At 36.9% G+C, this 14595-nt stretch overlaps 1 protein-coding gene and 1 non-coding gene across 8 annotated transcripts in view; both read right to left on the reverse strand.

Moving 5' to 3' along the window:
• Positions 1–14595, reverse strand: part of CNOT1 (CCR4-NOT transcription complex subunit 1) — a 116904-nt gene that overhangs the window by 37721 nt on the left and 64588 nt on the right. For 3 of the 7 annotated variants that reach the window (XM_053603021.1, XM_053603015.1, XM_053603046.1), the window contains exons 17-22: positions 8523–8673; positions 6777–6978; positions 5313–5459; positions 4128–4252; positions 3623–3909; positions 2572–2650 (exon numbers count right to left, since the gene is read on the reverse strand). In XM_053603021.1, the coding sequence (XP_053458996.1) occupies positions 2572–2650; positions 3623–3909; positions 4128–4252; positions 5313–5459; positions 6777–6978; positions 8523–8673 (991 nt within the window). The remainder of the gene's footprint in view (positions 1–2571; positions 2651–3622; positions 3910–4127; positions 4253–5312; positions 5460–6776; positions 6979–8522; positions 8674–14595) is intronic. The other 4 variants (XM_053603056.1, XM_053603031.1, XM_053603038.1 and 1 more) reach the window with 2 other exon arrangements.
• On the reverse strand, positions 8103–8238 carry LOC128580294 (small nucleolar RNA SNORA50). Its single transcript, XR_008378594.1, has one exon. It is a non-coding gene; the product is annotated as a small nucleolar RNA SNORA50 (small nucleolar RNA).

Here is a 14595-nt window from a genome sequence, read left to right on the forward strand (position 1 = left end):
TTAAGCATAGGTGGCACATTTCTGAAACAGATCAAAGCTATCAATATTTTACTGAATGGAGTAAAATTGAAAGCTTTTCCTCTTAGAACTGGAACCAGACAAGGCTGTCCTCTGTCACCATTACTTTTCAACACAGTGCTGGAAGTTCTAGCCAATACAATTAGGCAAGACAAGGAAATAAAGGGAATCCAAATAGAAGCAGAGGAGGTCAAACTCTCCCTCTTTGCTGATGACATGATCTTATACTAAGAAAACCCCAAAGACTCAACCACAGACTCCTGGAAGTCATCTAAATATACAGTAATGTCTCAGGATATAAAATCAATGTCCACAAATCAGTTGCCTTTGTATATGCCAGTAACAGTCAAGATGAGAGGCTAATTAAGGACACAACTCCCTTCAACATAGCTTCAATGAAAATGAAATACCTAGGAATATACCTAACAAAGGAGGTAAAGGACCTCTATAAAGAAAATTAGGAAATCCTCAGAAAGGAAATAGCAGAGGATATTAACAAATGGAAGAACATACCATGCTCATGGCTGAGAAGAATCAACATTGTTAAAATGTCTATACTTCCCAAAGCAATCTACTTATTCAATGCCATTCCTATTAAAATACCAACATCATACTTTCAATATTTGGAAAAAATGATTCTGCATTTTGTATGGAACAAGAAAAAACCCCGTATAGCTAAGGCAGTTCTTGGTAATAAAAATAAAGCTGGGGGCATCACCATACCAGATTTTACGATGTACTACAAAGCCATAGCGGTCTAGACAGCATGGTACAAAAATAGAGACACACACATTTGGAATATAACAGAAAACCAGGAAATGAAACTAACATCTTACAACCACCTAATCTTCGATAAACCTAACAAGATCATACCTTGGGGGAAAGACTCCCTATTCAATAAATGGTGTTGGGAGAACTGAATATCCACATGTAAAAGACGGAAACTGGACCCACGCCTTTCTCCACTCACAAAAATTGATTCAAGATGGATAAAGGACTTAAATTTAAGGCATGAAACAATAAAAATCCTCAAAGAAAGCATAGGAAAATCACTGGAAGATACTGGCCTGGGGAAAGACTTCATGAAGAAGACTGCCATGGCAATTGCAATAACAAAATAAACAAATGGGACTTAATTAAACTGAAAAGCTTCTGTACAGCTAAGGAGACAACAACCAAAGCAAACAGCCAACCTACACAATGGGAAAGGATATTTGCCTATTTTGAATCAGACAAAAGCTTGATAACTAGAATCTATAGAGAACTCAAATTAATCTACACGAAAAAAGCCAACAATCCCATATATCAATGGGCAAGAGAGAGATGAATAGAACCTCTAAAGAAGACAGATGAATGGCTAACAAACATATGAAAAAATGCTCATCATCCCTATTTGTTAGAGAAATGCAAATCAAAACCACCCTGAGATACCGTCTAACCCCAGTGAGAATGGCCCACATCACAAAATCTCAAAACTGCAGATGCTGGTGTGGATGTGGAGAGAAGGGAACACTTTTACACTGCCAGTGGGACTGCAAACCAATACAACCTTTTTGGAAGCAAGTATGGAGAAACCTCAAAGTATTCAAGCTAGACTTCCCATTGCTCCTGCAATCCCATTACTGGGCATCTACCCAGAAAAAAAAAAAAAAAAAAAATCCTTTTATCATAAGGAACCTGCACTGGACTGTTTGTTGCAGCTCAATTTACAATCGACAAAATGTGCAAACAGCCTAAATGCCCACCAACCCAGGAATGGATTAATAAACTGTGGTATATGTACACCATGGAATACTATTCAGCCATTAAAAAAAATGGAGACTTTACATCCTTTGTATTAACCTGGATGGAAGTGGAAAACATTATTCTTAGTAAAGCATCACAAGCATGGAGAAGCATGAATCCTAATGTACTCAATTTTGATATGAGGACAATTAAGGACATGGTGGGGGTGGGGGAAGGGGAGAGCAGAGGGAGATAAAAGGGGGGTGGGGTGGGAAACAAAGAGCAGAGAGAGGGAAGGAGGGAGGGGGATGGGACCTTGGTTTGTGCCACACCTTTTGGGGGCAAGACATGATTGTAAGAGGGATTTTACCTAACAAATGCAATCAGTGTAACTTGGTTTCTTGTACCCTCAATGAATCCCCAACAGTTAAAGAAAAAGGAAAAGAAACATTGGTCTAAGTCTTAAGCATAACAGTTCTGAATTGTATTAACATTTAAATCAAAGTTTTATTGTTTTATATTCAAGATTCCTACACTCCAATTCCTTTAGAATCAGGCAGGATTTCTCTATATGTTAGCATAAAGATTCTCTTAATAACAATAAAACACTTCAATAGCACTGTCTTGCTAAAAGAACTAGTAAAAGCTTTGATAATCAAGCAAACCCGCTGGCTTAGAAAATCCAAGAATGACATTTTTCATGTTTTAGTAACAAGCCACAAAATGCGCAGGCAATACCATTCCTAGCAAATCTCCAAACAAATCAAAATAACTAAACCTTCCAATTACTAGATAGCTATTTGAGTTTTAGGTATTGAAGACACTTACTTCCTGTAAATGATGTGGAAATTGCATAAAGTGACTGATTGACGCCAAATGCTGACAATACTGGGGATAGTCCTTCAATCTGCCAACAAAAACATTCATTCAGTCATGATTTCTCGTAAGGAGAAAAGCAGCACTGCTACCCTGTTTCCCGGAAAGTAAGACAGTGTCTCATTTTAAGGTGTGCTCCCAAAGATGCACTCTGTCTTATTTTCAGGGGACGTCTTATCTTTCCTGTAAGTGGGTCTTATTTTCGGGGAAACAGGGTAACAACTTTTGTTCAAGTGCTAATGTAGGCCATTTTCCTCAGGACTAACTTATTTGTATAGAACGCCAAATGATGTTAAGTGGAAGAGGAAAATACTTGTGAATTTCACTCATTTTATATCAAAAAATAATTATTATCTTTGATTTTAAAAGGTCATGTTTTACCTTAAATTAGATTCAAATTTCCTAAAAACTGCTATCTGAAAACAACTTGAATTTTCATTACCATGTGAATGGAAATACAATTTGTAGTCCATCTAGCCAACAGAATACTAGGTAGCAATAAAAAGGAACAAACTAATGAAACATGCAGTAACATGAAGAAATCTCAAAAGCATCAGACTTAAAAAAAAACACAAATAGTTTGATTCCATTTAAAAGACTCTGGAAAAACTTTAGAGATAAAACTATAGAAATCAGCAATTACTAGGAGTGGTGGAAAGTGTGAAACTACTCACTTTCTTGATTGTGATATCTGTTACACAACTGTATAAGTTTGTCAAAACTGGATATCAAAAAGCAGTGACTTGTACTGCATATATAGTACAGTATACCTAATAAACAGCAATAACAAAAAAAACCCTATCTCATTTTAGTTTTCCTACAACTTATTTGATAATTATAGTGAACTGCAATGTTTTCTATTCCTCCTCTTTTATTTCATATAGTCACTGTAAGATTTGTTAGTATATGTATAATAATGAGGCCTGACACCCAGTAATTGAAAAATGTTATTACTGCTCCTTCTATTAAGAAAGAAAGTTTTGTAGATAACTTAGCCACTTACCTATTTTTAAATCTATCTAGTGCAGCAATCCCAAAGTAATACATTTTGGACCCAAAAGGCTTGCGTAAGGCTTCAAGAACATATCGCAGGGCCAGACCCAGTGCCATGTAAGTGACCAGTCCTTTTTCAATTATCCCACCAAATAAGCAGGCTGTTATATGTAACTCTTTATCAGGGTACTGAGGAAAAAACCGATATTCTTCAAACAAGTTCCTTAGCATACAGTTAAATACTTCTCGTTCCCTCTTTATAGTAGAGTCTTTAAATCTCTGCAGCATTTCTAATACCTGGAAAAGACAAAAACAACACACACAAAAAGGAATCCATTACTAAGAACGTAACTCAAATATTCTTAATAGAAGACTATTAACTCAAAACAAATATTAAGGTTTCAAAAGATACATAAATACATCAAGACACTTTGAGCTAGATTTCTATAAACCCAGAAAAGGGTGCATAAGACTGGCCTAAAACAATAAATAATTACATCATCTTAGACACTCACCTCATCGACAGACATGGTTGGATGTGGTGGGTGATTATATATCCGCTGGAAATAGCTGTTTGCTTCATCATCTATCTCTTTACTAAAGTGCTGGTTTGCCTCTGGCCACACCTGAGACAAGTCCGCTGTTGGAAAAAGAAAAGTAATCAGTAAGCACTTAAGCCCTTCCTCTACTTTCTCATAAAATACCCAGCCAGAGAGACCAGTGTAAGTAACTTTAAAGAAAAAAATAAGAAATTATATAAAGTTTAGTATTGTAGTCAAGTGATGTGTTCTAGGTAAAGACATAATACAACTTTAACAAAATTGCCTTAGTTCCACTTTAACATTTTCTTCACTGAGACTTATTACAAAAGTTAACTAACATCAAACTCTTAATGCACTTACCCTTAATACAACCTCAGTAGAGGTTAACAAGTCCTTACTTGCTTTGTAATAAAAATTGCATTTAACATATAAGAATTATCAATGTGTATGCATGGCAGACTGATATAAACACACAGCATGCTACAAAACATAACATTCAGACAACGTCTTTCACACTAACAGCATCAAGACACAATGACACAGGCTTGTAAGTCAATATACCTATGTATTGACTTCTCTCTCTTTAGTTAAGACAGTGAAATTACTAAGGAGGTGAAGCTTTAAAAACTGGTTTCATATTCTATCATATATGTTATATGGCAATATTTATGACATAAGAGTATATATATTATAAAGCCATAACCTTAAAACAATTATTTACTTTGTAACCTACCAAGCTGAAAACAGAAATCAGAATTTTCATGTTTGGTCCTGACTTGTTAAAAAAAGAAAAGAAAAAAAAAAAAAACCAACAAATTTTAACATTAAGTATAAGATTTATACTTATATATTTAAATCTCTTCTCTTTACCATACCTACTTCTTACTTTTAGAATAACATTGTCAGGTTGCTGCCTATTAACCACTACTTTTTTCTGGGAATCCAGAGCAAAAGCAGGAATATACCTCTAATTTTAAACAGTTGAAATTCATGAATTTATTCCCACTAGTCTAGGAGAACATGAACATATATCTAACAATATATTAAGATAAATCAGTATTTTGTTCATATTAATTCTAGGGACAACAAATAAGACAATTGAAAAAAATTTATGTGCTTCAGTCACACTTCACAATCACAGACAACACTACCACTTACAAGGTTTCATCTTACTCTGCTGGAATGTAGGCTGGTTCAGTCCAGAGGTGCCCAGTTTCCTCTGTACAAAAGGGTCGTTATTCACAGCAGGGAGTCCAAGAGTCCCAGTTCCTATACCAGCCAGGCTGCTTGTGCCAAGACCACCTACTAGAGAGAATGAAGCCAGCCAAAAACCCTATCATTATTCATATACCTGACTTCATTCACATCTCAGTGTAAGTTAGTTTTAAAAGTCAGGGTCTTTCTTAATTCCCTTATTATACATCTAGTCAATTTTATAGAGAATGAAAACTAGCAAGAGTATGCAAAAATGAATAATGCCAAAATTTCTTCAGCTTTTAAAATTATTTGATTTCTCAGTAATATGCAAAAATGGCAATGCATACACACTCTCAAGGCACATACCAGCCTATCTAAAGTAGACAAAATAAAGAGGCTAGCTTGCCTTTCTCAGAGATTAAAATTGGAGAATTTCATGATGAGTCAGAACTTCTTTATTCCTCTCAACCAACAGAATATTAATAATAGTTAGAGCTTTGCTAGGAAGGTGTTAATAAGTACAGTAACTTTGGTTTAAGTGATTCATCAAGGCTTGAACTAAAAACCAGCAGTATTAACTAGATTACATAATCATGACAACATTTCAGTCCTTAGGTTTTAGTACTGTAACTTGTAATCATAAAAAATACAGAAAACTCAAAGTAGGCACAAGTGGAAAAAACAACAGCCTTTATTTCAATGTAAACTTATGAACCAAAATACTTTTAAAAAATTGAAAAGATTTAGGGATTTATTATCATTTTCAAGGTTTGTGAAGTATAAAGCAGTCATAATTTATGTCTGAATCTAAGATGACAGGTAGATCTTTCTACCCTTGTTATACCAACCCAAATAATTCATAAAGCTGTGATTTCTTAATCTAAGCTCTTTAGAATACATAATTAACACGAGTTACTGTTCATACTATCACTTGGTAATGCAGAATTGTTACTGAATAATTCGACCAACTTTACAACTCAAATATCCTATTCTTTATTCCAATTATACTTAACTGAATGTACTAATGTGTTTCTCTCTTCCCAACTATAAAGGATGAAGCAGCTTACACAACTTCATTTAAGCAGCTTTTTTTTTTTTTTTGACAAAGTCTCACTATGTCACCCTCACTATGGTGCTGTGGCATCACAGCAACCTCAAACTCTTGGGCTTAAGATTCTCTTGCCTACCCTCCCAAGTAGCTGGGATTACAGGTGCCCATCACAAGGCTCACCTATTTTTGTTGTTGCAGTTGTCATTGTTGTTTGGCAGGTCCAGGGTGGGTGTATGTGGCTGGCGCCCTACCCACTGAGCTACAGGCGCCGCCAAGCAGCTTTCCTTATTGCAGTGGGTCCAAACCCTTACCATACATTAAGGCACAATGAAACTTACAAAAATAATCCATGTTCCCACTCACAACCTCCTTACCTGGAAGCTGTGATGAAAGTCCTCCAATACCACTGAAAGCTGTTGTCTGATTTGGGGTTGAAAGGGGTGGAAAGGCTTTTGCTGGTGACTGAGGGGTACTGAATGCAGAACCCAAATTTGGAGGAAAACCCTGCATATTCTGAGTGTGAGGGGCAGCTGAACCACCTATACTAAGAGATGCCATTCCAGCAAGAGGGTCAATCTAAAGAAAAACATTATAAAAATGTATTACACGTATGTCAAGGACATCACACAGGTAAAGCAACCTTTAGCAATAGCTTTTACTTTTTAATAAGCAAACTACAACACCCACACAATCATAACAATATTTATGTCCCAATGTTAAAGTCAAATGTGCCAGTTATTTTTCTTATTATGTCATATGTGGAATAGGGTTTAAAGAGTTAGCCTTTGCCAAAGTACAGGTTGAGTATCCCTTATGGAAAATATTTGGTACTGGAAGTGTTTCAAATTTCTCTTCTTTTCTTTTTTTTTTTTTCCCATATTTTTGAATTTTGGGTATATGCAATGATATATCTTGGGAGTGGGGTCTCAGTCTAAACACAAAATTCATTTGTGTTTCATATATACCTTTATACATCTAAACTGAAGATAATTTTATATAATAATATTGCTAATAATTCTGTGCATGAATAAAGTTATGATTGTGTTGGCTTGACACATAACATGAGGTAAGGTGTGGAATTTCCCACATGTGGTGTCAATGTCAGTGATCAAAGTTTCAGGTTTTGGAGCATTTCAGATTTCCAGATTAGGGATACTTGAGCTATACCAGAGCCATAAGAAGAGAGCTACAAAACCTCCAGAGTAAATACTTAAGATAAATTACTCCACAGCTATACCACTAAACATTTATCAATGACATGGGACAGTTATTACATTAAGTCCTTGCAATTTCAAATAAGCCATTTTAAAACAAATATCTTAAGCTAAGTTACTTTCAACACAAATGAAAACATTAAAAATTAGAAATAAATGTAGTTAAAATTTGAGAACTATGGGAGATGGGGAAGATCAGCTCTGATTATGAAAACAAAAACAAGGTATGCTATTCATCAAAATATTTTTTAAAATATCTAATAACTACACATCCAAGCTTCTTACAGTGTGTGGTACTACTACACGGCTTCATGATTATAGAAAATGACAAGCTAATGCAATGCCTTTTATAAAGTAGGCACTGAAGAATCACTAAGTGTCTCTTTCTTTCCTTAAACCCCAAACTGCCATTCAATGCAGCTGAAAATAGAAGCGCAGTATGTTGCTCCCAGAAAGAAGGGGGTGGTCGATGTCAGGGAGTAACTTAAATGTACCTTGTTTTTAAAAGAGCAGTTCAGTTGAGAGCTGAAGAGCCCCAGTTATAACAAGTCGTTATGCTCTAGCACTGTTGCTTGGCCCGTGAAGCTACAAACAAGACACATCAGGTTCAAAGGCAGTGCTTATTTCTCCAGAGTAATGTCATACTTATTTTAAAAAGAAACCTTTCCAGTTACCTAAATAAATCGTTTTGTTTGCATCTTTACTTTCAGACACATTCTATTTCATGATTAAAATTCTCAACTACAATACCTATTTATGGATTTCTTTTAAAATACAAGTGGATGCAAGACATGCAGTTATCTCTAATATAATAAATTTAGACAATTTATTAATGACGCTGTAGAAGCCTATTCTATTCCAAGTCTGTGAACAAATGCAGATGTAGCAATTGTAGCATTCATTTACCTGAACAGGAGAAATGGCGTCTAAGCTGCTAGCACTGGGAGGGCGTCCTTTTGGCATAACTCCAGGTGGTGGCTGTCTGGCCTTATTCATAACATTACTGCAGTTGGCTACCATGGTCAGAATGGTCTCTGATAACTCCTGAGAAACACTCCTACAAAGAGAAGTAACAGAATTACTTGCTATCCCCAGAACACTTACATAAACCAATTTGATTTTCTAATAAAGAAAACTTACTGGAACACATGGCTAAATTTCTGCCTGAGTATAATAAAAACAATATACTTTAAAATTCTCCAAGAAACATTCCATATCTTTGAGCATTCTGTCAAAAAGTATGTCCAAATCCAGACACAGCAAAGCAAACTGGCAAGCAATTTTTACACTAGTTATGTCATAGTCAAAGATAAAACAAAGATATTAAATAAAAATAAAAGTACCATACCTAGGCAGTACATTTTGTAAGAAGTGACTGACCTCTAAAACAAATGTAAAGTAGGATAAATTCTGACATAAAAACTCACATTCCTGTCTTAGGTTCTTAGCACAGGTTGAGCATTCCAAATCCAGAATGCTCTAAAATCTGAAACTTTTTGAGTGGTGACATGATGCTCCAATGAGTATTTCAGATTTTAGATCTTTGAATTTGGGATGCATAATTAGCAAATAAGTAGTATAAAATAATCCAAAAATCCAAAATCTGAAATACTTCTGGCCCCAAGCATTTCAAGTAAGACACTCAACATCTATGCTTCATAAAACTATGAGACTCCTTGCACTCAGAAGTTCTACATGAACCTGATACTACTATTTTAAATAACCCCTCCTGAATTCAGAACTTTACTACTGTCATTAAACTGTAAAAGTATGGCTGGGAACAGTAGCTACACCTGTAATTTTAGCACTGTGGGAAGCCAGGGAAGGAGGACTGCTTGAGACCAGGAGTCCAAGACCATCCTGGGCAACACAGTGAGACCTCCACATCTAAAAACAAATATTTTTATTAAAATATTATCCTGTAGTCCTAGCTATATGTCAGACTGCTTCACTTGAGCCTGAGTGTGAGATTGCAGTGAACCATAGTCATGCCACTGTACTCCAGCTTGGGTGACAGAGCAAGATACTGTCTCCAAATAAATAAAGGTGGCCACTCGGATAAGTAAATTGTTTCATATGTTTAAAAAAAAAGAAAGGCAGGCCGGACACAGTGGCTCACGCCTGTAATCCTAACATTAGCACTCTGGGAGGCCAAGGCAGGTGGACTGCTTGAGTTCAAGAGTTCAAGACCAGTCTGAGGAAAAAGCGAGACCCCCATCTCTACTAAAAACAGAAAAACTGAGGCAAGAAGATGACTTGAACACGAATTGGAGGTTGCTTTGAGCTATGATGCCATAGCACTGTACACAGTGTGACATCTTGAGACTCTGTCTTTGGGGGGAAAAAAAAAGGCAAATTAGAGTGCTAACTGTACTACCTAAGTCTGTAATTACATTAAATCCCTACAGTAAAACCTAGGAAAATTTTTACTTGTGGCTGGGTGCAGTGGCTCACACCTGTGATACCAAGCACCCTTGCAAGGCCAAGGCAGGAGGATTGCTCGAGCTCAGGAGTTTAGGACCAGACTAAGCAAGAGCGAGATCCATACCTACTAAAATTAGAAAAATTAGCCAGGTGTTGTGGTGGGTTCCTATAATCCCAGCTACTTGGGAGGCTGAGGAAGTCTACTGAAACCAGGAGTTTGAGGTTGCTTGGGCAACAGAGTGAGACTCTGTGTCAAAAAAAATTAAAAGAAAATTTTCCCTTCTTTTATTTTTGCCTGTGCCAACACCAAAATAATAGTGCTTCAAACATGGGACTACAAATGTTATAAGGTTTTTTACATCCACTGGAGCCAGAAGGAAAAATATAGTAATGCACCACACAGTGACAGTTCAGTCAACAAAGTGGTTATGCATATAGCAGTGGTCCTGTTGATTAATACTGTATTTTTTGACTGTATTTTTTCTGTATTTAGATTAGCAGTTCTCAACCTGTGCGTCGCAACCCACAGGAACTATATTAAAGGGCCATGGCATTAGGAAGGTTGAGAACCAGTGGTTTAGATATACAGATACTTACCATTATACTGTAATCGTTTTCAGTAAATTCAGTAATGGCTATACAGGTTTGGAGCTTAAGAATAATAAACTATTCCACATCGCCCAGAAATGTAGTACATTACACTATTTAGGTTTAAGTATATTCTATAATTATCGCACAACAATGAAACTACCTAACAACACATTTCTCAGAACATATACCCCCAGTATAAACACGAGACAGTACTAATAGAGAATGGAAAAGGGAAAGATATGCCCCTAAAGGTGTGGGTCTAGGTCTACTTATCGGTCTTAGAGTAAGAAGTAGTAATATCAGTAATCTCCAAAAGATGCTCAAAACAATTAAAGCTATTTCAAATATAAGGGCACAAGTAGCCCTCTGAAACATCATTTTAAAATGTACCTCAATTCAAACTAACACTCCCCAGTGATTAAAACCTGAAAAAGACACCATGTCTTACCATTCAAGACTAGTATATACACTATGAGCAAGTGTATGGGGAAACAGGTACTCTTTCTGCTAGTAGTTATACACATTGGAACAATCCTCATGGAGAAAAATTTTGTGATACCTAACAAAATGATACATGCATTTACTTCCCCGTTAACCCTAGCAAAATCCATCTCTAGTACTAAATACACATGAGGAAAGATGACAGATACAAACCACTACTCACTGCAACACTATCTGTAATACAAAGAGGGAAAACAAAGTTCACCAACAGGAGACTGGCTGAGGAAAGCATAGAATCTATTCAATAAAGTATTAAGCAGCAATTGAAAGAAATAAGGAAGCTCTTGAATTCTATGGTGTGAACTCCAGACAGGAGTAAGCTGCAAGAATATATACTAATTTTTCTACTGGAGAAGGGTGTTAAAAATACAAAGATAAAGATATATATGTCAAATTTTTTTTTTTTTTATTGTTGGGGATTCATTGAGGGTACAATAAGCCAGGTTACACTGATTGCAATTGTTAGGCAAAGTCCCTCTTGCAATCATGTCTTGCCCCCATAAAGTGTGACACACACCAAGCCCCACCCCCCCCTCCGTCTCTCTTTCTGCTCCCCCCCCCATAACTTTAATTGTCATTAATTGTCCTCATATCAAAATTGAGTACATAGGATTCATGCTTCTCCATGCTTGTGATGCTTTACTAAGAATAATGTCTTCCACTTCCATCCAGGTGAATACGAAGGATGTAAAGTCTCCATTTTTTTAATGGCTGAATAGTATTCCATGGTATACATATACCACAGCTTGTTAATCCATTCCTGGGTTGGTGGGCATCTAGGCTGTTTCCACATTTTGGCGATTGTAAATTGAGCTGCAATAAACAGTCTAGTACAAGTGTCCTTATGATAAAAGGATTTTTTTCCTTCTGGGTAGATGCCCAGTAATGGGATTGCAGGATATGTCAAAATATTTTTAAGGGATATCTTAGACTTGATAAAATAGGGCAAATTAAAATATTAATCCTTATTATTTGGGGGTAATTTCCTATTTCTGACACAATTTCAAGCTCAAAAAGGCAAGAATATTATAATGAATTCCCATAAAAGGGTCACTCATGAAGGGTTAACATCTTGGCCTATTTTCTAACCATTCTTTCTATATTTTTCCCACTGAAGCACTTAAGTTTGGAAATACTGTATACATTTTCTAAGAATAAGAACATTTTCTTACATAACCATGTGAGATTATCAAAATCAGAAGCTTAAACACCAATAAATCAAAGCAAACATATTTATACTGCACCAATTATTCCCACATTGTTCTCTTCATAGCTATTTTCCCCTTGGATCATGACTCAGTACACTACATTGAGTTGTCACTTCTGTTTAGCTCCTTTAATCTAGAAGAATTCCTCTGCCTTTATGTGTCTTTCTTGACATTGATTTTTTTTTTTTTTAAGTACAAGTCAAGTTATTTTGTAGACTGTCCCTTGATTTGAGTTTTGTCTATTTAAGATTTAGATGATGGGCTCGGCGTCTGTATTTCAAGTGGCTAGGGCGCTAGAGACATGCACCAGAGCTGGCAGGTTTAAATCCAGCCCAGGCCTCTCAAACAATGACAAATACAACCAAAAATTAGCCAGACATTGTGGTGGGTGCCTGTAGTCCCAGCTACTTGGGAGGCTGAGGCAAGAGAATTGCCTGAGCCCAGGAGTTGGAGGTTGCTGTGAGCTGTGACACTATGGCACTCTATCACAGCAATAGCTGAGGCTCTGTCTCAAAAAAAACAAACAAAATAAAAAACTGACAGCAACCAGAGGTGGGCTGGAACAGGGTGAAAACATCTAGCTTCATTCTCAAAGAACTATTATTATTTCACATGTTTAGGGAATCCCTGTCAGACTATAATGGCAAGGCTGTCTTTATTTGACCTAAGAGCTGGCCCAGAACAAAAACTCTTTCCCACGAAATGTGTTGGTATTAAACATTTAAAAATAATTGTTTTAAATTTTGTTTGGCTGAGCTGGAACAAACAATAGGCTAACCAAAAATCTGAAAAGAAAAACTGTGTGGCTCTGCGCCTGTGGCTCAAGAGGCTAAGGCGGCAGCTGCACAGCTGAGCTGGCGGGTTCGAAGAAATAATAAGTAATTATAAGAAATAATAAGAAAATAATACAAAGCAAGAAAGGAATTTAGATTGTACACTAAAAGTATGTATTTAACAGAAAGAAAGGCAAGAATGGAGAAACAGAGGAACAAAATGCAAAGTATAAACAGAAAAACTAACAGCAAAATGGCATAAACCCCACCTTATCACTATGTACATTTACTGCAAATGGTTTAAATGCAACAATTAAAAGGCAGAAATAGAATGGATTTTGAAAAGATAATCCAACCATATGTTCTCTAAGAGACACACTTTAGATCAAGACACATATAGCTTAAAAGAAAAAGATACATATGGAAACAACAACCAGAAAAAACTACAATATCAAATGAATTGAACTTTAAGAAAAAAAAGTATTGGCAGAAGTAAAGATATTTTATAATAATAAAGGAATCAAACTATCAGGAATATGTAACAATTATAAAAACACACACACTTAAAAACTGAGCCCCAGGCTCAGCGCCTGTGGCTCAAGCAGCTAAGGTGCCAGCCACATACACCTGAGCTGGTGGGTTCAAATCCAGCAATAGCCGGGGGTTGTGGCGGGTGCATGTAGTCCCAGCTACTTGGGAGGCCGAGGCGGGAGAATCGCTTGAGCCCAGGAGCTGAAGGTTGCTGTGAGGTGGCGCCTGTGGCTCAGTGAATAGGGCGCTGACCCCATATACAGAGAGTGACAGGTTTAAACCTCATCCTGGCCAAACTGCAACAACAACAACAAAAATAGCTGGGTGTTGTGGTGGGTACCTGTAATCCCAGCTACATGGGAGGCTAAGGCAAGAGAATCGCTTGAGCCCAAGAGCTGGAGGTTGCTGTGAGCTATGATGCTACAGCACTCTACAGAGGGCAACAAAGTAAGACTCTGTCTCAAAAAAAAACAAAAAAACACATGAAAGAAAAAAATTGTTTTTTTTTTTTTTTGCATTTTTGGCAGGAGCCAGGTTTGAACCCACCACCCCTGGTATATGGGGCCAGCACCCTACTCCTTGAGCCACAGGCACCACTCGGAAAATTTAACAAGAATGGAAAAAAACAGGCCAGGTACGGTGGCTCACGCCTGTAATCCTAGCACTCTGGGATACCATGGTGGGTGGACTGCCTGAGCTCACAAGTTCAAGACCAGCCTAAGCCACAGCGAATCCTTGAGACCTAGTCTCTAAAAATAGCTGAGCATTGTGGGGAGCACCTGTAGTCTCAGCTACTGCAGAGGTTGAGACAAGAGAATTGCTTGAGCCTAAGAGTTTAAGGTTGCTGAGATCTGTGACACCACAGCACTCTACTAGGGGCAACAAAGTGAGACTCTGTCTCAAAAAAAAAAAAAAAAGAGAGAGAGAGAAATACAGTCCAAAAATAATAGC

Source organism: Nycticebus coucang, chromosome 2 (assembly GCF_027406575.1).
Source record: "Nycticebus coucang isolate mNycCou1 chromosome 2, mNycCou1.pri, whole genome shotgun sequence".
In the NCBI taxonomy this organism is placed as follows: Eukaryota; Metazoa; Chordata; class Mammalia; order Primates; family Lorisidae; genus Nycticebus; species Nycticebus coucang.